The 26,953-nt window shown below is 29.7% G+C and overlaps 2 protein-coding genes across 2 annotated transcripts; one reads left to right on the top strand and one right to left on the bottom strand.

The window, feature by feature from the left end:
* The first annotated feature begins 221 nt into the window (after positions 1-221).
* On the top strand, positions 222-3,145 carry LOC126681295 (F-box protein At5g46170). The gene is made up of 2 exons (XM_050376812.2): positions 222-1,766; positions 2,723-3,145. The coding sequence occupies exon 1, from the start codon at positions 449-451 to the stop codon at positions 1,745-1,747; it is 1,299 nt and encodes a 432-aa protein (XP_050232769.1). The 5' UTR covers positions 222-448; the 3' UTR covers positions 1,748-1,766; positions 2,723-3,145.
* A 4,666-nt stretch (positions 3,146-7,811) lies between these two features.
* Positions 7,812-15,474, bottom strand: LOC126680957 (transcription factor TCP2). Its single transcript, XM_050376277.2, has 3 exons — positions 15,264-15,474; positions 12,382-14,286; positions 7,812-8,099 (listed from the first exon to the last, which is right to left on the bottom strand). Exon 2 carries the CDS (start codon positions 13,948-13,950, stop codon positions 12,403-12,405), a length of 1,548 nt encoding a protein of 515 aa, XP_050232234.1. The 5' UTR covers positions 13,951-14,286; positions 15,264-15,474; the 3' UTR covers positions 7,812-8,099; positions 12,382-12,402.
* Positions 15,475-26,953: the final 11,479 nt, after the last annotated feature.

The raw sequence follows: 26,953 nt of genomic DNA, 5'->3' as shown, positions 1-26,953 counted from the left end.
TTTAGAACATAAATTTCAACAATTTAAATTAATTTATATTCTAAAATCAAGTTAAACAAATTAAAATTTACAAAATTAAAAATTACCAAACACCCCCAAATAACAAAAAGAAAATTCAAGAAACCCCCTCTTTCTCCATGTACTATTAGCATCATCCCTCACCATATGTGCCTCACTCACTCACACGACAAAACAACGCAAAACGCACATATCTTCATTTCGCACAATTATTTTTCATTTTCTTTCTCTCATAAATCAACATCGTCTCTCTGTCTTATCTCTCTCTCTCCTCCCTTTCTCTCTCTAAAACTCCCAACCCAACCCAAACCCTCGATCTATCTCCTCCACCGCTCACCTCCGTTTAATTCAAGATCTACCCATTCAATCCCCCACCGTCCTTAACAAAACCCAGATCTCACTTTTTCGAAAGTTTCGTTTAATTTCAAGAATGGCGTCGTCTTTCCGATTAGATCTAACCGCAAGAATCTACCCAGAACCGGAATTTTCCTCGATTGTCGACCATTTTGACCGGCTACCCGACTCGCTTCTCCTTCTGGTGTTCAACAAAATCGGAGATGTCAAAGCTTTGGGCCGATGCTGTGTCGTTTCACGGCGTTTTCACTCTCTGGTTCCCCAAGTTGACAACGTTGTTGTCCGTGTTGACTGTGTGATTTCTGATGATGACACGTCTCCTTCTTCTTCGTCTGAGAAGTCTCGAACCGGAGGATCGGGTTCGGCTTCCGGGTTTTCGTCGATTTTTCGGATGGTTTTTGGGGGTATTGTGAAACCCTTTCAAGCTCTAGGTCAGCTGCTCGGACCCAGTAGACGAGACAATATGTTAAATCCTTACACGAACTTGTCTTCAAGAAATGGGCTCCTGTCTAACTCTGCTGCTCTGTCTGTTGCTAATAGTAGTAATAATAATGAAGATGATAATGGAGGTCATGGAGAGATCGATCAGGGTGGTGTTACTCATCATTCACCAACTCAGGTTTTGAAGAATTTTATCGAAATTCGGTTTTTACGGATCGAATTGCCCAGTGGCGAATTAGGTATTGATGATGGTGTGCTGTTGAAATGGAGGGCTGATTTTGGATCTACTCTTGACAATTGTGTGATTCTTGGTGCTGCTTCTGTGATTATCAACAATTCCCAAGTGAAAAGTTCATCTCTGTCGCAAGAAACCGCACCTGATAATGGTAGCGGCAACGGTAATGGTAATGTTAACACCACCATTGCCAACAGTGTTGGCAATGGTGATGATAATGGTAGCATACCCGAGTCGTTTTACACGAACGGGGGCTTGAAATTGAGAGTTGTGTGGACTATAAGCTCGTTAATCGCGGCTTCTGCTAGGCATTATTTGCTCCAGCCGATTATCGCTGAGCATAAGACGCTGGATAGCTTGGTGTTAACTGATGCTGATGGGCAAGGAGTGTTGTGTATGAACAGGGAACAGCTTGAGGAGTTGAGAGTTAAGCCATTATCGGCTTCTTCTGCGTCAAAGAGAACGCTTGTTCCCGCGTTGAATATGCGGCTTTGGTATGCTCCTCAGCTGGAATTGCCCAATGGGATTGTGTTAAAAGGTGCAACGTTGGTTGCGATTAGACCTAGTGAGCAGTCTGCCTCTAAGAAAGAGATTTGTGATGCTTCTTGGGTTTCTACTGCTTTTGAGGAGCCTTATGGTACTGCTGCTAAGATGCTTGTTAAGAGAAGGACTTACTGCTTGGAGATGAACTCGTTTTGATTTCAGCATTGGAGCTGAGGTAATTCGCTTGTCTATAGTCTTAAATTATTGGTCAATAGCTTTAATGTGTTTGTTCTTTAGCATATATTTGCCCGTGGAAGCGGAAATTCAAGACGTGCCCGTTTAAATGTTTAATATGTTGATATGTACTCTTCTCTTTTGATTAATAGCTTTAAGGTATTTGTTCTGAAGCATATAATTCCCTGTGGAAGCAGAAATTGAAGACGTGCCATTTGTATGTGTAATTTGCTGATGTGTATGCTTTTCTTTTGGTTAATAGCTTGTCTATAATCTTAAATTATTGGTTAATAGCTTTAATGTATATGTTCTTAAGCATATATATCTGCCTGTAGTGGACGGAAATTGAAAACTTGCCATTAATGTGTAATGTGTGGATGTGTATATTGCTTTTCTTTTGGTTAATAGCTTGTCTATAATCTTAAATGATTGGTTAATAGCTTGTCTATAATCTTAAATGATTGATTAATAGCTTTAATGTACTTGTTCTTAAGCATATATATTAGCCTGTAGATAGCATAAATTGAAAACTTGCCATTTATGTGTAATGTGTGGATGTGTGTGCACTTTTTTTTGGTTAATAGTTTATCTATTATCTTAAATTATTGGTTAGTAGCTTTAATGTATTTGTTCTTAAGCATATATCAGTATGTGGGAGCGGAAATGAAGACATGTCATTTATATATGCAATTTGTTTATGTGCTTTATTTGCCGACTTTATCGTGCATTTTAGTTGATCTGTAATGCTCATTTCCACTCTTTACGAGTGTGATTAATAAAATAAGGTAATTCATTTGTAGAATCTATGTGATCTATATTATGATTTCAATTGTCTTTTGATCGCCTGGCCATGCATATTCTTTACTTGGATGTCTATAGGGCATTTACAATAATTCATTTTTGTTTTAGTTTCTTTGTTTATTCACTCAAATAAACACTTTGTGATGGGATTTTCAGGGTAATCCCAATTGGTTTTGGGAGAAGGTGAATGTGCAAGTTCTTTCGGGATGAAAAGTCAGAAACAAATTTTGCTTTTACAACTCGACCCGAAGTGGGTTTAAATACCAGGAAGCTGCTGAATTGCTTTGCCGCTAAGAAACCCACCACCGTTGGTCGATTACGCAATGCAAGTAGTCAAAGTTGTGTGCTTAAACTGATCATTAAAATGCATCTGCTGCTTGTTTTTATAGAAGGCATATGCTTGTAAGAGAGGGGTTGCAGTCATGAAACTAGATAATGTTGTAAGAGCTTCAAGCTTGTAGCCATTTTCTTAAATATCTATAATCTCTGTATGTTAAAAAAAAGTGTAGGTATGAATATGTTGTGCTTATATTACACTTTTGAACTACATTGAGTAATGTAGTTTTTATTTAACCCCAATTCTCTCTTGGCTTATGCATTTTATGCTGGATGATGATAATGTGGATCATTTTCAGGGCATGAAGATGGTTTTGATGTGTGCAAGACAAGGAGTGTTTACCGGTCGGTCCTGAATCGACTGGTTTTAAACACTCGAGAAATTGAACCAAAACTGAACCGAATTAGAAAGGAAAGGATGTTTTTATCATCAGAGTTTACTACAAACAGGGCTCTTTTTGTTATTTTCCAATATTATTATATATTTTATGAAGATTTTACATTATTTAGTTGCACAAGTTGCCAATTTGATAGTATATATGAAAATGATGATATATATAATAGCAAAGGGCCAAAAATGAATCTTTGAGAATTGGCATTTCTCTCTAAAGTGCTTTACAGGTTGCAGGGCCCTCAGCCACTGAAAAATTTCATGATTGTGGTTCGATTTTGCACTCTTCAACCCACAACCATTCTAATGTCTATTAAGCTACTATTATTTTTGTGTGTGCATGATTATTATTTAAATAAAGAGTCGTTATGGTTGCTGAACTTGTGTGTCGGGATCAATTAATTTATATTTTGTAATTTGGATTAGGAATAATAGATTTTAATTTTATTACAATTATCTCCTAATTGTATAAAATGAATAAGTTTATGGAACATGATAATTCTATTTGAGAGTTAATTGATCTAAAATCAAAGAGTATTATTTGTTATTAATTAGAACTGCTGGCCTCTTTAGCCATTATTATTGTTCTGTGTGCATGACTAATATTTGAATAAATGGTTATTGCGATTCTCAAATTTGTGCATTATGATCAATTAACTTACATTTAACAATTTTAATCGATTAGAAACAAATGAATTAATCTTATGTCAATTAGCTCTTAAATTGTGTAAAACCAATGCATCCACCGAAAGCGATGACCCAATTTAAGAGTTAACTTATCTAAAATTAAAGAGTATTGCCCATAATTGATGAAATTTATTAAATATGAGTTAATTAGTCGTGACTTATAAATTCAGGGACCGTCGATGACTCTTTGTTCACTATTATTTGAAGTAATTAGCTGGTTCTACACTCCCTTTATCTGTTGATCACATGACAGATCTCAGCTTGATACATTCCACGTGACACTCCTTTTGACTTTGTTCTATTATCATTTCCTCTAACTGGCTTTTTTCATATAGTGAAATTCTAATAATTCATTTAATCTTAATTAAGATGCTAAATTGAATTTAAAAATATATTTTTGGAAGTAATTATGGCTTTCATAATTGGGTATGTCACAGTTGGGTGAGCATATAATATGAGTAAGGACAGGTATGGTAATAGAAAGGCCCACATGTTTATTTAGTAGCAGGCAATTGTCACTAGAAAAAGGAAGATGTGGAGTAGTGGAAATTATAATTATCATAAAAATATCATTAAGCAAAGCAAATTTGTACTATAATTTGCAAAACATACATGTTATTTTGTTTTCATGATTGTTTGTGCCCACATCTCTTTTCCTTAGGCCACAAAATCTAAGGCTGGATTTGAGTTATTTATAATTATCCAAGCTTTGATTGGTCTACGGGGTGAATATCCGGTCGATTCGGTGGAAAACAAACTCATATTCCCAAACAATCGTACAAATATTCAAAACCAAACTGACCGCGTAAGAAATTGTAATCGTAATTGACAATACAAGAAAAGAAGAAAAAAAATTCAAATCTAACCAGATAGATCGAAAATTCAGTGGTTCTTTATAAGAACCCACAAAAATAAAGAAAATGTTTAAATTCTCGATTTATTTGATCGTTTTGCTTTATTTGAATAATTTAAAGTTCAAATCGAACCGATAACCAGAAATTGCCTTTCTTTTTTACCAAAACAGAGCTGACGAACCCAAATCTACTACTGAACGGACCGAAAGTCATCGGTTCGATCGATTAATTTGGCCATTTAGCTTTATTGGAATAGTTTATTTAAAAAGAAAAAGAAAATGGGCCCTTTTGTGCAATTAAGCAAAGTTAATGGGTTGTTTTCATGTTATCTGAAAGGCTGGTATATAAAAAGGAAGTGTGTATGAAACATGGCCTGCTATTTCAGCTTTTTGTTGAAATATAATTCTCTTTATGATCAATGGTTGTTTAGGTAAAGATGTGGCACATCTACAACCTTTGAAATTCTTCTTTGGATATTTGGTAAAGACACAATGGTATAGGTGGATCATTCATCCAATTAATCAGTTTGATGGTATTATAATTAAATTGTGGTTCTTAATTTCTTTTGCAAAGCTCCAATGGCAACAATAGCCAATGATCTCTAGCTCAATTGGCTAAGGAGTGAGGCATAAATCCCAAAGGTCCTGGGTTCGAATTTCCTTGCGGACAAAAAGGAAGAAAAAAGAAGAAGATTTATGGAAAAGACATCTGGAGCAGGCTCACACGTCAGAAGCGTCAGAAGCAGCGGCTGCGGCATCATTCCGTCATCTTGGCGAGCTCGGCGATGCATTACGTAAACGGTGTGGATGGCGTGAAGGCGAATTTGCACATATTTATAAAAAGGGTAGTATGTATATATATATATATATATATATATATATATATATATATATATATATATATATATATCTTTGTTTGTAGTTTTGTAGATTTGTAGCTTTGTTTGTAGTAGTCAAGGACGGAGATAGGGAGGGGTTGGCAGTGGCACTTGCCCCTCCAAACAATCCAAATTATCCAAATTATATTTAGTCTAGTGATAGAAAATTATAAGAATAATACCTTTTTACACAACTTCAATACAATAAAACTCATATGCATATATAAATTTAGGTAATACAATTTTTTTAATCTAATTAATTATTTAATTAATTAAAAAGTCAACTAAGTCTAACTCTTATTAATATATGAAAAGAACACGTGTAGAACTACACGACTAATATTTAATTTTTTTATATTGAATTAGACTTTATTATTTTTATTAATAAAATTAAATTTATTTTTATTTTTATTTTTTTATAATAGAAAGGAGGAAACGCTTGTGGGAGAAATTGAACTCACGATCTAACAATTTGGTGCACAATGCTTATAAATTTAAGTTGGCCAAATGCCGTAAAAAGGCCAGACCTTTTACAAAAGTTTCACAAAGGTCCTGACCTTTCAATTTTGTCGATTTTGGACAAAAATTGATTATTTGGTTTCACAAAAGTTCTGACCTTTCAATTTTGTCGATTTTGGCCAAAAATGGATTATTTGGTTTCACAAAAGTCATGACCTTTCAATATATGTGCATGCCACATAGGCGTCACATAGGCAAATTGAAATCAAATTGAAAGTTGGCCACAATTGAAACCAAATAATCTATTTTTGGTCAAAATCGACAAAATTGAAAGGTCGGGACTTTTGTGAAACCTTTATAAAAGGTTTGGCCTTTTTACGACATTTGGCCTAAATTTAAGTTACAAATTATTAATAAATTTTTAATTTTCTATGATAATTTTTAAATGAAAACTATAATTTTTTTGCCCCTCCAAAAGAAAATCCTAGCTTCGTCCCTAGTAGTATGTAATATCTATCTCTGTTAAAAAAAAATGGCAACAATAATTCTATTTAATTAAGTAAATATAAAAAAAATAACTATTTATTCGTTCATTGAGTATTCACTTGTTGGGATATATTAGAAATATTTAATGGAAAAGTTAACACATTACAATTTAAATGATAAATATTGATAGACTGTTTAATCGCGCATGATTATTAGCCGTATATTTTCACGATCTATTGAATTTAGGGATACTAAAAACACAAACATTTTTCTCAAATTTAAATTAATCATAAGTTGCCTTAAAGGTTACAATTTATTCCAAACTTCTAAAGCTGCCAAAAATCCAATTTTACTTGCTAAAATAGAATAATGCTAAGTGTTTTTTTTTTTCTGAAACAGTAATAAATACTAAAAATAAAAAAGAAGCCAAATTTTAGAGGTCTAAGTGATGAAAATTAATCATTCTAAAAGAAAAGCGATGAAAATTAATCGAAAAGAACCATAGATAATTAACAAATCTCATGAGTATCGCTTGTTAGTCCATTTCTCATAAAATTTAACTCTCGGAATGCCCAAAACGCCGCCATGCCAAATCTTTTAAACTTGAAAAAAGGGTGCCTCTAAGATTTGTCTCCCGGATCAAGTAAGCCCTTAACGTCCGGAAAAGTTCAAATATACCTCCAACGTCTTGAAAAATGAACAACTAACCCCCCCCCCCCCCCCCAATTTCGACAATCAGACCCCTAACATCTTATTTATAAGTCAAAATGAGGGCCTCATTGTTCACTTTTTAAGACGTTGGGGGTATATTTAAATATTTTCAAACATTCAGGACTTGCTTGATCCTGTAGTCAAATTTTAGGGGCATAAATGACCCTTTTTTCTTTAAATTATAAATCGCCACTAATTTTAATTTTTCTCAATTTTTTTCAGATATGCACGAGCCATGCTATCCACATCTAGCGATAATGACTTGAGACTATACTAATTTAGTTTCAACTTTCAAGTAGATGCTGATGAGTTTGAGCTCTTCTCAAAGTGGAAATTTTTCCATACATATCAGCTGCAATGACCCCTAGCTGCCATTACTAAGTTGCATACAATCTATAAATGATACATTAGCCCTTTCTGGAAAAATTGAACTTGAAGAAAAGATTGCAGAATAATCATAGCATAGACAATGGGGAAAAAGAATCAACTCGAAAATCGAATAGTTTTGACACGATATTTCTCCGAAAAGAACACACAACCCTTGGCACGCATGATTTAATACATTATAAATATATATAGAGAGAGAGCTGAACTGAACTGAAGGACTTCAAAATGGAAAAAGCTCAACACCAACACTTTTTTTCAGCAGCTTAATGTTTAAGGGTGAAGCCACATTTGCATTTGGTTTACCCTTTTTTGCTGCTTTTTCCTCCATCTTCATGTTCCTGCAGCCTGCATCAAAGTTTCATGCACAGGAATTAAGTGATGTGTAGGGTATTGTTTAGACAACTTGAGACAATGTGAAGACTTAAAACCTATAGCATCTGATCCCCATGAATTAGATATATAACACATTGTCCTCATTTGTCCTAAAAATGCAGCAAACATTTATAACTAGGGGTGTAAAATGGGTCATGACACCCGAAAATGATTCACCAAACACGAGGACTTAACGTGTTTGTGTCATAAATCCGTTTATGACACAGCTTAAAACATGCTGTGTCCAGTTGATACGTGAACTCATTCAACTTGTTTATGCTATGACTAAAAACATGCTATGTCGTGTCAATCCGAGCCAACGTGTTATAAATAGATATGCTAAATATGATCCGCAAGCTTGTTTTGACACCCTAATCTGAACCAATTCCCTTCAAGTTAACCAAGTACAAGCTCTCTACTTCACCACACATTAATTGATGGTTCATGTTCAAAGACAGCATCATGCAAACCAATCCTATTCATCAAATATAATTCACATCCTCCAATGGCCCACCTATAAATAATCTGACCTTTAACATTAAGCTCAAAGCTTAAGGTTTTTAATTAATACAAATAGAATTCAGATAATCAAATTAATATTGCTTCGAACATAGAGTGGCCGATAGTAAAATTAAAGAAAAAAGAGCTGATTATATGGAAAATGCTGAATTTAGTATGTTATGCAAGGAATATCAAAATAGAAATCATGCAACTAAGCAAGCAGATTCCTAGCAAAGCACCAAACAAGAAACTTGAATCTTATTCCAAGAGTTACATTATATTCAACTTTACTAATCCATGGCTCCAAAAAAAAAAATTACCATCATTTCATTTATATTTTAAAAAATTTAACTTCTTTTTTAGAGCATGAGAGGTTATTGTAGCAATTTAGGCCAAAAAAATGCTTATATCAGAATATAAGCATTTAATTAATCATCCAATGTGGCCACATAAACAAATTTTAATTTGAATTGTTATAATAATCTTCTGTTGATGTAAAAATAATAGTTCGAGTATTAAAATATAACCAACGGATTGATGATAATTGTTTTTTAAACTATTATAGTTGAGTAAGTGCAATTTTTTTAACTCACCTATAGCTCAACAATGCCAGCAGCTTAGCCAAAAGTTCTGAGCGGAATTTTTTTCCATAGTTTCTGATATGAGATTATAAAGTGGAATACATCCCATGTTCAGGAAATGTATCTCTTCTTACTGTAATATTTATTTATTCATGTTAAGTATAGGTAGAGGTTTATAATCTCATGCAACTGTCCTGATTGTTTAATTGAACTAGGAATAATTATTCAACACAACACTTATGTCACGTCATTTATACAATAAATTAATGAGACATTTGAAATATTAAAATATTTAATGATAAAAAATAAATAAAAATTGAATGTTTTATTAGCTCGTGGCATAATCATGGCGTCGAATAATCACTCATGGAATAGGGAATTGAGATCATTTATCTAGTTCAAAAAATTATTTATTCATTTAACTTTTTACATGGAAAAATATTTATTAACAAAATATAAATTATGTACTGGCAAATATATTTAAGCAAATGTTGTACTAGTATATACATATGATCTAAATATAACACCAATAAAAATGTGAAGATAACAGGTCAAACAAAATTTAATAATAAACTTCATTTAAAATTACCTTTTAGAATTATTTTAACAATTTACTTTTTAATATTAGATAATAGAATTAGTACTATAATTATTACTATTATGTTTCTTTTCATCCTAGATTTCCCGTTTTCTGGAAATGATGTATTTAAATATTTGGACAATTTTTATGATTCATTTGGATTAATCCAGTTTTGGATCTTTTGCCCCTCACTTCTTGTGGTCGAGCTTAATAAATCATCATCTAATAAAAAAAAATTAAAAATATGTTTCCGTTTATCATTCCATTTGTAGTTCACAATTATATCCTAGCTTATATTCAAGATAAATTATCAAAAAAAATCACTTCTTTCATATATTAACCATAAATCTATTTCTCCTCATTTCTTAGTATTATGTAGTACCATATATACAAGATTAATTAAATTAACATTCTTTTAATATATTAACCATCAATTTTTTCTTTGATTGCATCTTACTACATATATAAAAATTAATATTGTAAAAATAATATGGGTTAAATATTTTTGCAGTTCCGAACTATAATCTTTTTATAAAATGGTTATTAAACTATAAAAAATTTAAAAACTATCATCGACTATATTTTTTACAACTTTTACTTGTTCACCCTATAATTGGTTAACTGTTTTATAAACAAACTATATAATTCAGTAACTGTTTTATAATTTTTTATAGTTTCATAAATTTTTTTTAGAAAAATAATAGCACGGTAACCATTTGTAATTTTTTATAATTCAGTAACCATTTTATAAAAAGACAATTGTTCGGTAGCTGAGAAAATTATTTAACCTGGTAAATTATATTAAATTTCTTTATTTTAATAGAATTAATTATTTATCTTAAAATTTAATTTTAATTTGGTTTTAAGAACTTTAATTTTAGTTAAAAAGAAAGTTTTTCTTAAATTTATAAGAATCGAAACCATGAACCAGAACCAGCGGTTTTGTTTATGTCGAACTGTGAACAGGCAGTTCTGAACCAAAACTGCTGGTTCACAAACCATGGCTAGAGCTAACAAGGATCAAAAGACTATTCTTTCCATTCCATAAAAATTGACTAAAAATGTGTATACAAGAATTAAAATATAATAGTTAAACTGATTATCTTGTATTAATTTTCTAGTATGCTCTTAATTGATTATATATGTTCAATTTATTTAATTCAATATTTTAAAAACACCAAATTTGTTTCGGTTCTCTATGCAATTAAAATGGATGTTTCTTGGTATCATGAAAATTTATGGTATATAAGAAAAAAGTAGAAATTGTGTTTGAAAAAACAACAATTGCTTTTTTGTAAGAATAAATTTAATATTAATATTTGAATGTAATCTTTTTTAATATAATTGTACTAGTCCAATATCAAATTTGTTAATTTTAATTGTAACAGGAAAATATTAATTATTTATCACATATATACGATCAATATTTTCAATTAAAATAAAATATTTACAAATTATATCCACCATGTTATCTGTGGACATGATCAACTATAATATAACTCGTCATTAATATGTTAAAAATTTAATAAACTACATTATATAATCTCTATCATTAAATGATTTTATCATAATACTATTGGCTCTGTCAACGAATAATATGGTAGAATTTTTTTATGTAATTTATTGGATTTGATTAAACAAATGAATTAAATTGCTTTACTGGCCTTTATCATAGTTGACACGTCTAACCCCTAGAAAGAATCATCAAAGCATGCCCTACATAATCCTTGCATAATAAGTTATTCATGAATGCATCTTTTTCCTACTTCATATAGATCTTTAAGTATGAAAAAGTAGGCTAAGTCAGGCCATACGTGCATGGCTTTTACCATCTACAAAAGCAGCATTTTAAGTTAATTTACTCATTTGATTTGACCAAATTTAAATAACTCAAACCCTAAAAACCTTGCAAGATTAGTTCTGCATAACGCCAATCCATTATCATGTGGCAAAAGAAAAAAAAAACAGGACTTGGGATGCTAAAGTTTTATTAAGGTTTCACTTTTATTCCACTCAATGCCAAAGAAATTATAACTTGGCCACATAAAAACTAACACCTGGCCATGCCTATGGCTCTATATAGATGTTAGGGTGAAGGAAACCGAACAAGAGAACAAACAAGGAGACAACCTGCCGATTCCTATTCACTCCAATCCATGCAGGAATCATAAAAAAAAGACAGTTTTCATATATAACACTCATAAAAATACACCCAATGACTAACTTACTTTATGACTACCAAGAAAAAATAACAATTGTTTAGGGTTTGGATTACTATGCACTTCACTAAGACCCAAAAATCATTTCAAGAAACATGGAAATGGAAATGGAAAAATCCATTACAAAGAACAAGGCAATGAAACAAATTAATATAGCTCAGTTTTAATCTAGGTAGAATGGACACGGATACAGTCCCGGAAAAAGGGAACACTTGAACACGAACATAGCTAAACAGTGTTGTTCTAAGGTTTTCGGGTCCAAAAACGTTTCCGAAACGGAACATGCTGATTGAATAAAATGTTCGTGATACGTAAATTTTAATAGTAATTGTAATAAAATAAAGTACTAGAAAATGGAAAGTTTGATGGTTTACCAGGATGAAGATGGGAAAAGTTCATCTCTTTCCTTTGCCCTTCTGGTCAGACTGCCGGCTTCCGTCGCCGTAGAGGTGTAATCCAGGTGGAAACTGATGGTAATGATGGTGGTGATTCTCCATTTGTGGAGGAGGTGATGCAGAAGCAGCAGGAGCAGCACCGAGTAAGAAAGGTACATTAGTTGAGGCATCTAAAGGAGAATTAGAAGATGAAAACCTCTGAAGATGAGGCAATATAAGAGACTGTGATGATGAATTGGACTGAAGGGTCCCCCTATTGAAACCAGCAAGGCCTGAAGAAGAAATTGTAAAGTTCAGATTATAGTCCCCACTATTAGGACCTGAAGCTTGCGTTGTAGCCACTGGAATCAACTGATCGGAAACAAAAGGAAAATGCTGCAACTGCTGCTGCTGCTGCTCCTGGTGGTGCTGATGGTGGTGGTGGTGGTGATTCTCCCCTGAGAAATTAAACTGGGGAATTGACATTGTCATTGCTTGTGGGATTGAGTTTGAAGCTGAATTCCCCAACTGTATTTGCCCTGAAAAGGATTGATGAGTTGCCCTCCCCGACGACGACGGGCCTAACAGCCCCGTCCCACCGAAATAATCCATCGGAATCCACGGCCACTGCCTCGCCGCAGCGGCCGCCTTGTGATGAAACAAGTTAACCTCAGAGCCAGAAGGACTAGTAGAAGCACCAGTAGCAGCAGCATTGTTATTGTTGTTACTCACACTACTAATCCCACCAGTCAAAAGCTCAGTAAAAGTAGAGTTTTCAGAAATAGGATGATTCATATTATGCTGATGATGCTGATGAACATTCTCACTCTCCTTCTCCTTATCTTTAGCAGCTCTCTCTCTAGCTCTCTCTCGAGCCTTAACACGATTAACCTTCACATCAGATCTTAACAGTGACAATCCTGAACCTTTACTTGTATCAGAAGTACTACTACAAGCAGATTTAGACAAAGACAAATGCTGACTCTGATTCTGATTATTCTGGTTCAAGCTCGGATCTTCAAGCTCAACATCAGCTGAATCAAACCCTTGCTCACTATTCCTCTTCTCATCACTCAACTGCTTTGGTGTATCAGGAAACGAACCATTAAGTGAAGGCAGCTCATTTATAGCATCAGCAGCAGCTTTAATCAGCCACTCCACAGCTTTACTAGGCTGATCATAACCCAACCGATCTTGCAGATCATAGAATTGTATAGCTGTGGTTACTGATAGCCTCACTCTCCTGTCCCTGAGACCCTTTGAAGTCCACACCTTGCTGTGCCTATCTTTTCCACCGGAGGCTCTAGCAACCCTGATTATCCTGGAAGAATGGTGCCACCCACGAAGCTTGTTAGCACTACCACCATCCCCGCCGCCGCCTCCGGCGGCATTAGTACCACCAAGATTAGGTCTTTTGTTGAGCTCTACATGTTCTTCTTCATCAGGGTATTGGTGGTTAGTATCTGTGCTACGTCTTTGGCCTATTTTGGTAGAGTCAGCTCCTCCATTGATGCTAACTCTAGAGAACTTACAAGGTGGTGGTTGTGCCTGAATCTCATCCACCTCCATACCACCACTTTCATTCCTTTTGTCAAAACAAACCCTCAAAATCTCCACCTTAAATTGTTGAGAGAGAACTAATGAACTCTAAATGGTGGGGTTGCTGTGTTGAAGGTGGGGTTAACTGTGTCCTATGTATTGATGATGATAATTCAGACAGTACTTTAACTGAGTTACTGATGAAAAAAAAAAAAGACTTTATCTTTTCGATTCGAAATATCACTCTCTTAAGTCAGAAAATGAGCCCAAAACCCCAAAAATTAACCAAAAAAACTCAGCTTCTCTTTTCTTTAAGCTTTTTTTGAAATTTGCAGCCTACAGCCTCAGCCTCAGTCTCACTCAACCCTACAAAAAAAACATTAAAAAAAACTCTAAGCATTAAGTAAAAGAGAGAGGAAAATCAATGAAAATATTAAATATGTACACACAAAGAAATTAACACAGTCATACATCTGCTTTAATCACAAACCACTACATATATAGAGTTAATAGGCTGAAGATCTGACTTTAAGTGTACAATTTATGTTTATAGCTAACCTATTTATAAACCTAAAGACTATTAGCTTAATCAAAACTTCAAAAATTACACATATTTTATCCACATTAACACCTTGATCTCTTCATTTTTTCTGCTTCAAATTTGAGAAAGAATCAAAAATTTTGCATAGCTAACTAATCTGAGCAAACCCTTTGATTTTGCATTGAAAAGCTTGCGTCTTTCACCAAGAAGAACAATAAATGACAAAATATAATTAATTAAAACTGTGTTTCAAAATTACCAACAAGCAACAAGAAGGGGACATATTAAGTTCAAAAAGATAAAATGTCAAATAAATTAATAAATAAATTTAGCTTACACTGAAACAATGTTGCCTATAGTTTTTACAGGTGTCAAGCTCTTATTAGATTTTTTTTATCTTAATTTTTAGTTTCTTGTTCACTAATTAATTGCTCATAGATCTTTACTTATGAGTATCCACAAGCCACAGATCTATTAATCATATTGAAAAGATTAAATATTTTTCACAAATCAAACAATTCAAGTTCATAATTTGTAAGAACCAAATTATTTTTATTTTAGCTCAAGATTATTACATGAAGTGTATATTTATAACAAAAAAAAAACTTGGTTTTTTAAAGAATTTTCAGCTGGGGAAAATGAACAAAAAAAACATTAACTTCATGTTTAAATTAGCTTAATATGAACCCTTTTCAAGAACAAGATAAAAACGAGTTAACTCAGATGACCATTGAAGATTAATCTTGAATTCAGACAGAAGTAATAAGAGCAAGAAGTGATGAATAATTAAAGAAAAACTTACGTTAGGGTTGAGAATGGAAGAAAAAAAAACAAGAAAAGTAAAGAAATGGGAGTGGAAAAGTGAGTTAAGAAGTGAGTTAAGTGAGTTGAGAAGTGAGTTGCTTGAACGAGTTTAAAGAAGATGAAGATGAAGAAGAGTTGAAGGTTTTATGATACCCTTTCGAGCAAACAACCGGGCTTATCGGGAAACTATACGCACAGCGCCGTTCCTTAATCTTCTCTCTGTAATATATCTTCTTCTTTTTCTTACTTTTTTGCCCTTCTTTTGTATTTTTATTTACTTTTTTGCCATTATGTAATATCTCATTGTGTAAGAAAAATGTAATTATTATTATCTATAGTAGTGCAATAATTCACTTTCTTTTGTTTTTATTCTTCTTCATTTCTCATTTTTATATATATAATTTTTTTATTATATTAGAAAAAATTATGCTTTAAATAATTGAATTGAATTAAATGAAAATGTTTATTTTGTTTTTCTTTTGGAAAATTCTTTTTTATTTTTCCTATGATGACAATATTGATAAAGGATTTATGGGAAATATTCTTGTTGTATGATTATTATAAGTATTCTTATTATTATTAGTTAATATTATTTGAAATTTTGATGTCATCTTATTAGACCAGATCAGAAATAATTAAACGAATAAGAAATTCAAAAAAATTATCAAATTGCTATTACGGACCTAGTATAGAGCGTGAAGCTTGCGCTAAAGAGTATGTCATTACGTTCTCATGCCGTCTTACAAAATTAAACAAAAATTGCTAAAATTACTTTGATAACAAAACATAGCCATCGATCAACAAATCGGTTCCTGCTTTTAGCGGCATCCGGATGTCGGAAATAACATATAACGCGTCGGACTCAATGATGATGCAAAACAAACCTTCTTAAAAGCTCATTAGATGTTCATATTGTACTTTATCTATTTAATTTCTGTCATTAACCCAGGCTAAGCACAATCTATTAGTAGTTCTCTTGAATTTAATTCTATATTTATTTCAAATTAATGTTAATCATAGTACAATTTGCCAATATTGTATTATGATTTATTACTATCATGTTTATTATTTTGCAGTTCCGCTCTTTTAATTCTAATAAGTTTTTTTTTTGAGAAATAATTCTAATAAGTTATTCGCTGCTTTCCAGATTTTTGAATGTAGCTAGGAAAAGTTACAAAAATGGGAAATAGTCATTAGAAGAAGAAATCTAATTAAAATTATTTGAAGATGGTTATATAACCAAACTAAATAAGTGCATCGAGTTGATACATTTGCTTACATTGATTTGATACTATAATACAAATTATTTTGTAGTTTGGTTTGGTTTTAAACATTCAAAATATTTAAATAGGTTTTAGTACAAGAAAAATCAATCGCCTATTCCGGTTTGATTAGGTTTAAAGTTCATATATTATTATTAATTTGTTTAGTTTAATTTTTTAAAAGTAAACTATTATTTTTAAAATGAGAGCATTAATAACTATATTATTGTTTCAATTGTGCGTTTAATTAATTAAAATTTTAAATTGCGTTACTATGAAAAAAGATTTTCATTTGAAAAAGAATTCTATTAACAGAAGATATGAGAAAAAGTACGATGGGGTAAAAGGCTGCCGAATGACAACTTCAAATTCTCTCCAACCAGTCGAGCTTTTGTTGGTCGCCTTCTTTAGAAGGAAACTAGCCCAAGGTGCATATCGGCGACAGAAGTCGGAAGGAGGAGTTAAACACCTACTAACTCCTAGCCCAGACACTACAATAAATATATTTAATTATTTTTTTATGTTTAGTTATTTATAAATATGAAGAGCAGACATATCATTATAAATTTTTAAATTTAGAACTGTAACTATTATTATTTTTAGCTGACGTAAAGCCTAATGTTTGATTCAACAAAAAATATGAAGTGTAACAAAAATATGATTGTTGTTTAAATTTTGACAATTTATTTTGTTAAATGGAAAATAATTAATTATTTATTAGTAGATAATTGATTATATAATATTATTTTTTTCTTAATTAATTCATATTTATTATTATAAATAGAGTGTATATATATATATATATATATATATATATATATATCAAATTATTGAATTGCTATATAAAGTATAATTGACATAATCTCATTTAATAATCTTGTGAATTAGATTAGATTAGAAGCAAGAAAAGGACCAATGTCCAAAAAATAATGTATACATGTATATGGGCCATAACCCACTAAGGCAATGACAGTGATTTGGGCATTTTCTACCCACTGACAGTCCTATATTAAGGACATGCCCCCCTCTTTTTCAGTCACATGGTTAATAAAATATTGACAAAATTGTGAAAAAAAAAAACTTACAATGGATCAAAATTCATTTTTATTTTTCTATCTAAAAATTGTCATTTTTATCTTTTTATACAACTAAAAATTTTCACTTTATATCTAATTTTTTTGTACAAAACCTACAAGTATTTCACTTTATATGTTTCATATTATAGATATATTAAAACTGTATTTTCAAGTTATCTTATATATTGTCAAAAAAAGTTATCTTATATATATGAGATATTTTAATATATTAAAATAAAGATGCATAAAATGAAAAAATTCAAAGCGTATTTTTAAAAGTTAAACAATTTTTTTTAAATAATACGGGATTTCCCCAATAATATTTCCAGTATTAATTAGTAAAAATTATTCAAATATTAATCCATCATTAAACAATTGTTGCTACTTTTTTTTTTGATGAATTGTTGCTACTTAATTATAAGCTCTACTCTAAATCAAACTTGCATTTGGTATAAATTTATTCATAATACTTGGATCAATTTGGGCACTAGCTTTTAAGAAATATTACTCTTTTTAATCAAAAGCTTACGTGTTAAATATAATATTGATATCGTCTAAAGAGTGAGATGGGTGTAAAGTTGATAATTTTTTATATCTAAAAAGATTTCAATTACGTTTTGAGAAAAAAAATGACAACTTAATCCTTGATTAATTAATGCGTTAATACTCCTAATTTTAATGGCAAGATAGTAATTGCAAGTGAACATAAGGGTTACTTTGCGGAAGGAACATAAAAGAAAAAGTTAGTATTCTTTTACAACCCAAATGTCCACTTGAGAACTTACTCTTTCAACTAATCGAAACTTTAAAAAATTATGATTAATTAATATTTTATTGATTTGTTTTAAAAGCGAGCAATTAAGATTTAATTAATGTGATAAAATCAAATTGTCCGTACTAGTAATGATGTGCCTCTTTGCTTCTCATACTGATGTGCTATGAAGTAACAAAAATTCCTTTGCTGGCAATTGGCATACAAAATAGCAACTCTTTTGTCACTCAATATTTTTTCAATAAATAATTGAACAAAGTATCAATTCACCTCCTCAAATTAGCATGAAATATCAAAAAACATAATTTCTGGTAAAATTGATCAAAAAACTCAACTTTTGCCATTTAATATCATATCCCCTCTCCCAGTCACACCTTCATGCATAAAACACATGCACCATTACAAAATGACAAAAAAATTAACACAACCCTTTATTTTATTCTTCAAATTAACGGGTGAGCAAAAAAACCGGCCGACCGAACTAACTTACCGAACCAATGAATTTTTGTCGGTTCGGTTAGGTTAGATTATTTTCAGTTTTTTTGGATATTAGATCGGTTTGAATTTTAAATTATCCAAATTAATTGAACCGACCGAATTACCAAAAAAAATTAACTTTTTGAACTTTTTAAAATTTTCTCATAATTTTGTCGGTTTTAACTGAACCAAACGAATTAAACTACCTATTCGGTCGGTTTAATTTTGAATATTTTTTCCTTTTTTATTCGATCGGTTCGATATTCAGTTAAAATTTCTTAAATTTGGCTTCGCTATTCAGTCGAATTGTTAACTCTGTTAATGGTTGTCGATTCAGTTTTAATCAAACCGACTGAATGCTCACACCTAATTGACACTTAATGATTTTCAAATTTTAATTATGAATTTATTATTTTAGAACTTCAATATTAATTTTTAAGTAAAAATTTAAGAATTTTTTGCATTTTTTCCATTCCATATTTCCAAATTTAAGAAGGCTGATTAGGGTTTAAAGTTCGAATTTTATGGATTGATTTTCTTAAAAATTAATGTTTTTGATATTTCGTGCCAACTCGAGGGGGTTGAATTGATATTTTATTTACAAATAATTGTCCATTTTTATTGTTAATGAAACACTTCCATATAAAAATATAATTACGGGTAAAAAATAATTTTAATTGTATAAAATTTAAATTATTTATATGCTGCATTTAAAAAATCATTTTATGTCTTATAAAGTTCTTCTTTGAGTTCATTTGTCTCGTTTATAGATTCTATTTGTCAATTTACATGCTAATTCAAAAAATGTAAACAATAATTTTCATGTATATATTTTTTCCTTATTAATTGTATTTTAAATTATACATATTATTAATTGTTTCATAAAATATATTTAATTATTAAGATGAACAAAAAAAGAATACAAAAAATTATTATAAAGTAAATGAGACATTGAAAAATGACAAAAAGACTTGAAATGAAAAAGTGTAGTGTCCTTATTTTAGATAAGTTTACGTATTTATCTTTAGAATAAAAATATTTTTACTTTTTACCTCAATACGAAAAAATTAAAGAAAATATCTCAGGTTTTTCTCAGATTTATATTTTTACTCTGAATGTTTAAAATAATTATAATTTTACTATGTTATCATTTAGTTACCATAACATTATCATAGTATTATTACAAATCCTTTTGTAACTTCTTTTACGTACGTTATCATACAATTATCATAACCTTATCATACTCTGTTATCATCTAGTTATCATAACATTATCATATTGTAATGCTATGATAATATAATACTATGATAACGACATGATAATATAACGATACCAACATGATAGTCAGAAAATATTTTATCAACATTATTATAGATATTATCATCTAGTTAATATAATATTATCATATATATATCATTAAACATTATCATCTCAGTATCATGTGATAAGGTTATGATACCGACATAATAATGTTATGATATCGATATGATAATCAAACATTATTTTCTGCAGAAAATCCTTTTTTTCTATAGTGTTTATGATAACAACGTATGATAATACAGTGATAACGACATGATAATCAAACACTGTTTTCTGCAGAAAATCATTTTTTAGCTGAAAATTATTTTTTTGCAAATTTTCAAATTTGAAAACTAAAAAAAAAATTAAAATTAATTTTTTTAGGATTATAAGTTAAAATAAATCATAAAAAACACAAAATCGATTAATTAAATGTCAAAGAATGGAGAAACGACGGCAAAGTCACGACGGAAAAATAATGAAGAAGAAAAGAATAAAAATGGAGGAAAAAAGAAGAAATAGAAAAAAATGGAGAAGAAAGAGAAAAATAGAGAAACAAAGAGATAAAAAAAAGAGTAATATGTGTTGAAAGTGACAGATGAGAGTAAAAAGATACGTATGAAGTAAAAAAAATAAAAAGAAGTAGATATTATAATAATTAAAACATGTTTTATGGTTAAAAAAGCTTAATCACTTAAAAAAATCCACCTTATAGCTTTTTTGTATTTACACCCAGACCTAGAAAAATTGCCAGCTATACTCTCTTTCGGATTTTCAGGTTTCATCTCTACGCCAATTTTAAAAAGAATTGGCAGTTTAATTAGTTTAAAGAAAAAAACATATAAAACAATTAAATAAAAGGGTTATATCATACTTTTTCTATTTGAAAAAATACAAACAAGTCCTTTAACTTTAAAAATATTCACATAAATCCTAAAAGTTAATTGGTTTTTAAAATATTATTAAATAAATTAACAAACAAATAAATTCCGACCCACCACCATATTCATCTGATTTACGAATCCGCCACTGAAGCCCGATAATTGATTTTTGCAAAAAAAATAAATTTCTTTTCTCGATTTTCAGGCGAGGAGGAGGAAATTCTCCTCCCCGCCTGAGAAGAGGAGCTGATGCTCCACCCCTGAGAAAAAAAATAGAAAAACATAAATTGATTTTATTTTCTATGAAGGGTATTTGTTTTACGTCTTTTAATTTTTAAAAATTATTGAATAAATTAAATAAAAAAATATTATTAGTTTATTTTTTTTGAGAAAATGGTGTTTTTGAAATATTAAAAACATTAACATTTAATTAGAATATACGATAAAAATAAAAGATTAATTTGAACTTTTATTTCAAAGAAAAAGAGGTCAGTTTAACTCATTAAGGTAGATGTGAAACCTGAAAATTCGAAATATGGTATAATTGACAATTTCTCTAGATCAGAGTGTAAATGCAAAAAAGAAATATAAGGTAAGAAGTTTTTAAGTGATTAGGTCTAAGAAAAAATAACAATATTAAAAAGGTGAGATATTTTTTTTATGTTTTCCTTATTGAGGTAAAAATTATATTATTTTTAAAAAGTGAGTATTTTCCTATTTTTTTCCTTATTTTATTCTTAATTAATTACTTAAAAATTATTTAAACGTAATTTTTTTTAAACGTAAAGTTTTTTTACTTTTTAATTTTTTTTTTACGAAAAATACCTTCTTTTTATTATATCACAAATACCTTTTTCACTTTTTATGATTAATTCTTTTTTATAGGTTTTTTTTGGTATTTTTCATTCGTATTTTTAGTGTAATATTTATGTATTATAGTGTATATATTCTGTTTTTAGTATAATTATGATATTTTTATAGCGTAATAATAGTGTATATTTAGTGTATTTATGGCATTCTTATAGTATTTTTATGGTGTATACCATAAAAACACCGCAAATACATCATAGCAAATGCATCATGGATATGCATGTGTGGTCAAAATAAAATAAATAAGGTTCTTTAAATTAAAATAATATACTTTACTATATAAAATATTAAAATAATTAATTTTTACTTGATACATTCAAATAAATTTTTAAATTTTTAATATTTAAATTGAAATTTATTTTTATATAAATACACATACTAGAAAAAATATTATCGTTTGTTTCATATATGTGATATTAATTCTTAAATTTGTAAATTATTTTATTTTTTTTATTTAATTTATTATTTAATTGTATTACAACTCATACATAAAAAATACAAAAATTATAGAAGTAAAATATTTAATATTATTATTTTGTTATAAGATATAATTGTATAAATTTATATTAATGGATTAAATAAATAATTTATAAAATAAAAAAATACATAAAATAATTTTTTATAGAAATGTGAATAGTAAAATTTTACATGTAGGATAAAATTTAATTAATTCTATGTAGTGGGATCACATATATAAAACTGGATTTAAAATACTCTAATTAATTAAATTTATAATATTATTTCTGATATTTTTATAAACCGAATCTAAATACAATTTTATTGATCACGGGTTAAGAAAAGAATATAATGAAAGAAAAATTATTCAATATAATCGTTGTGCAATATCATTCGTACACTAAATCAATTGTGTATTAATCATGTGAAATTTTTAATAATTAAAAGAATAAGTAATAATTAATAATTCCTATTGCAAATATGCATTAACTTGTTACAAATATAGCATAGCACGATATATTATATGGAATAAATATTCACAATGCAATAAAAAAACCATAAAGAAGCTCATGAGAAGGGGAGGTAGCTATCGATGAATAAGAGCAGGACTGTAGGAGTGTCATTCGTTAATTAGATTATTAATTTTTTAAAATAAAAAGAAAATTTAATTATGTTAATAGTTCGTAGTTGAGTTTTTATATTTTAATTAAAATTGAAATTTTCAAAATACATTGAAGAGTGTTAACCACATGGATCGACACTTATTAAATCAAATTAAATCAAAATAACTTAATTTTTTTAACTTTTTTATAAATGAGATATTAGCAAAATAAATTCTAACGTTTTATCTTTTTAACATTTTAAACTTAACGTTTAAAATGTGACAAAATAAATCTTATTTTTCATTTTATAGTCAAACCATTTTTCATGCAATTATTTACATATGCGGCAGTCATATTATTGGCATATTAAATTTAAATTTAAAATTTTATAAAAGAATGTCAACTTTTAGCATTTTTTTACTCCGGAATCTAGCATAAAAATGACAAAATATAGCATAAAAATGACAAAATAACCGGAATCTAAAATCAAGCTGCAAAATGCAAAATTTGTTTCGAAACGTTTTGAACATTATATTCTAATTGCTAAAAAAAGTGAATTATTGAGATTTATTTTTTCAATATTTCTCATAAATCAATTAAATTAAAGTAAATTAAATTTTTTATTCATTTTGTTTTGCCAGAAATTGAAATTTTTATGATAAGAAAAAAGGTAAAGTGGGAAAATGGGAAAAGTAGGTATTGATTGAGTGGTTCAAGACAGTATGAGAAGTTAGGTTATTTTTCATTTTATTTTGTAAGAAAGGAAGCAGAGGCACGTGTCGCCGTATGGCTTGCAGACTTCTCGATGACCAGACCACAGCACGTGTCATGGTCATGCTCGCTCTCACTCAAAAATCTGACTTTACCACTGTTAATACCATTTTTTTACTTTTTCGTGTGCAATTTGTTTTGGTCAAAGGATCAATCTACCCCTTCAAATTAGCACGAAATATAAGAAATCAACAACTACAGTTGACCCTCTGATAATTAACACACATAGTAGATCAAAAATTTATTAATTATTATAAGTATTAATTTATTGAATTTATAGAAAAAAAATTATAAAATATATTTTAAAGCATGTACATTAATAGACCTAATATTAATATTATATTATAAAAAAACTAACTAAATGCACTTTACAATCACTCAATTTAAAAGAAATAATTTTATATTCAATTTAAGAAATATCAATTGATATCAAACTAAAAAATAATTATTAAAAAGTTATATTTATAAAGTAAAATAATTTTTAATATTTTTAATACTAGAGATACTTTACTTACTTTAATTTGTTTATCTAATAACTTCTTTTAAAATTCCTCAAAAGAATAAAAAAATCATAATTTGATGGTATTTTAATTTACATTTTATGAATTAAGATTAGTATTGCCTCAAATAAACCATCAATTGTTATATATTTCTTTAAAAAAATCTCTCTAATAATTAATATTCATGTAGAATATATTTTAAATTTTATTAATTATTAAATAATAGAATTATTAATTATCCGACGTGGAACGAAGTTGGTTCTCTCAATTTTCTATTAATTATTAGAATTATTAAATTATAGAATATTAACTATTAGAGGGTCGACTGTACTATAAATTGTATTGAATTTTTTTTTGAACCTTTAGCATTTCGTATCAACTTCCACTCCTTTAATTTCATCTCCGAAAGAGAAACACGATCACCACAATTTTAATATTTATCTCATTTTTTATATTGACACTTCGATAATTTTATATGTTAATTATGTCCTTTACATCAATTAAATTAAAAGTTTGTAAATTATACTCCCTTCATTTTTCTATTACTTGACGTCTTAAGTTAAAAATATTATTTCAATTTATTTGATGTTTTAAACTACCAATGTATTTTAACTATCTTTATTTCTATTTTGCCCTTGTTTATTTTTGGAAAATCACAAAGCTAATATCATTTTGCATACACACATTAATTACATTATGCATAAATCTAAAATGTCAAATGATTAAAAATGGAGACAATATCAAATTAAAAATAAAATTTAGAAATTTTATTGCACTTTTTCATTTCACTTTCTTTTCGATCTCGTCACCACCACACTCATTTTTTCTTGTTTTTTTTATTATCGGTCCGGCGACAATAGCTTCAAGCTATCGCATCAAAGAAATCAATCATCGTCACCGTTCTTCAACTCCAACAACAGCAGTAGCGACAGATCTAGAGTTGGCGAACAATCTAATTGCGTCGTGTCTGGTGTGGAAGGTTGACGCTTGGATTTTGGTGGTCAGGGTCTGGGTGGATTGGTGGTTAATTAGGATTAGTGTTAATTTTGATTAATTATGAAGTTAATTTTGATTAATTATGAAGTTATTAGAATTAACTACAGGTTTACTTAATTAGGATTTCAAGTAAGATTAATTGAAATTTTAATTAAAGTTAATTAGATTTTTAGTTAAATGTAAATAGAATTAGTTAGAATTAACTATGTAGCTTATTCTCTCTTTTTGTTGAAGGGATGAAAATGATTTGATTTTGTTAAGTATAGAATAAAAGTGATCTTTTTCGCTCAAAATTGATTTTTTTGATATTTCGTGCCAATTATAAAAGTGAATTGATCCTCTTTTATTAGTATTAGTTTTAATTTAATGCATCATACTATATCTATGAAGCACCGACACTTCCCCGGAGTGCCGTATTTAGGGGGACACTTTGGGGACACGGGGACACGCCGGGGACACGCCGGGGATACGTACCCGACACGCCACGTGGCGTGTCCCCGTACCTTTGACTGGTCAAAGAGGGGGACACGTCGGGGACACTTTGGGGACACTTCGGGGACACTTTGGGGGGACACTTCTAGTGGCATTTAGTTAATTTTAAGTTTTTTTTTAGTATGGGTTTTTTAATAAGAAATTTAACTAAATGGGCCCAAACCCAAATACAATTAGATAGTAAGTGAAACTAAACCCTATTTTTAATTTTTTTTTTAAAACACAGCAGCCCCTATATCTAAATAGAAGCAGTAACCTGCTTTCAAAGAAGAAAAACAGCCCCTGATGTAAAAAAAAGAAAGCAGCAGTAACCTCCTTTTAATTATTTAACTAACTTACATATTAATTATGCATCTTATAACATAAGATTCATTGTTTTTGCATCTTGAAAGCTTATATATGACTAAATATATATTTTAAAAAAACAAAAAAATTGCCGTGTCCCCGCCGTACCCGTGTCATATTTTTTTTTTAAATGCCGTTCCCCGTACCCGTACCAGTGTCCGTACCCGTACCCGTACCCGTATCGGTGCTTCATAGTACTATATATGATAAAGGTTCTGTTTAGCTCAGAACTGATCTTTTTAATATTTTGTGCCAACTTTACAAGTGAATTGGTCCTCTATTTTTTTTATTAGTAGTATTTTTAGTTTAATGAATCATTTGATTCTTGATTGTGTTTCTGTTCATTCATCCCGAATTTTCATCTTTCAGTTTAATTTTGTTGACATCCTAATTTCTAAATTGTGGATTTTAACTATTGAAATTGACAGTTTTATATAGGGGTGTAACTGAGTCAATCTCGCTCGCGAGCTATTCGAAACCCGACTCGATAAATCTTACTCGAATTCGAATTTTTAAGGCTCGTTTAATAAACGAGTCAATCTCAATCTCAGTGATACTCGACTCGAAAGCTCGCGAGTAAGCTCATTTATATATTTCTATGCTAATTTGACATGATGATATTTTAATTTTGAACCTTAAATATCTAATTTATATATCTTTCGTTAAGAAATATGCATAAAATAGGTAATATAAATTTATGGGTTAATTACATATAAAATCACCACCTTTATACGAATTTTCAAAAATAACACGACCTTTAAAACGTGTCAATTCAGGGCATCACCTTTTATTTCTTTTCAAAAACAACATGGACACGTTTTTTGATAAAATTTTGCTGACTTGGACACCCGATGAGAGTGCCACGTGTCACGCCACGTCAGCAAAAATG

This window comes from Mercurialis annua, linkage group LG5 (genome assembly GCF_937616625.2).
Source record: "Mercurialis annua linkage group LG5, ddMerAnnu1.2, whole genome shotgun sequence".
NCBI lineage: Eukaryota > Viridiplantae > Streptophyta > Magnoliopsida > Malpighiales > Euphorbiaceae > Mercurialis > Mercurialis annua.
Note: the sequence above shows the minus strand (reverse complement) of the source record. Positions and strands in the feature narration are given on the sequence as shown.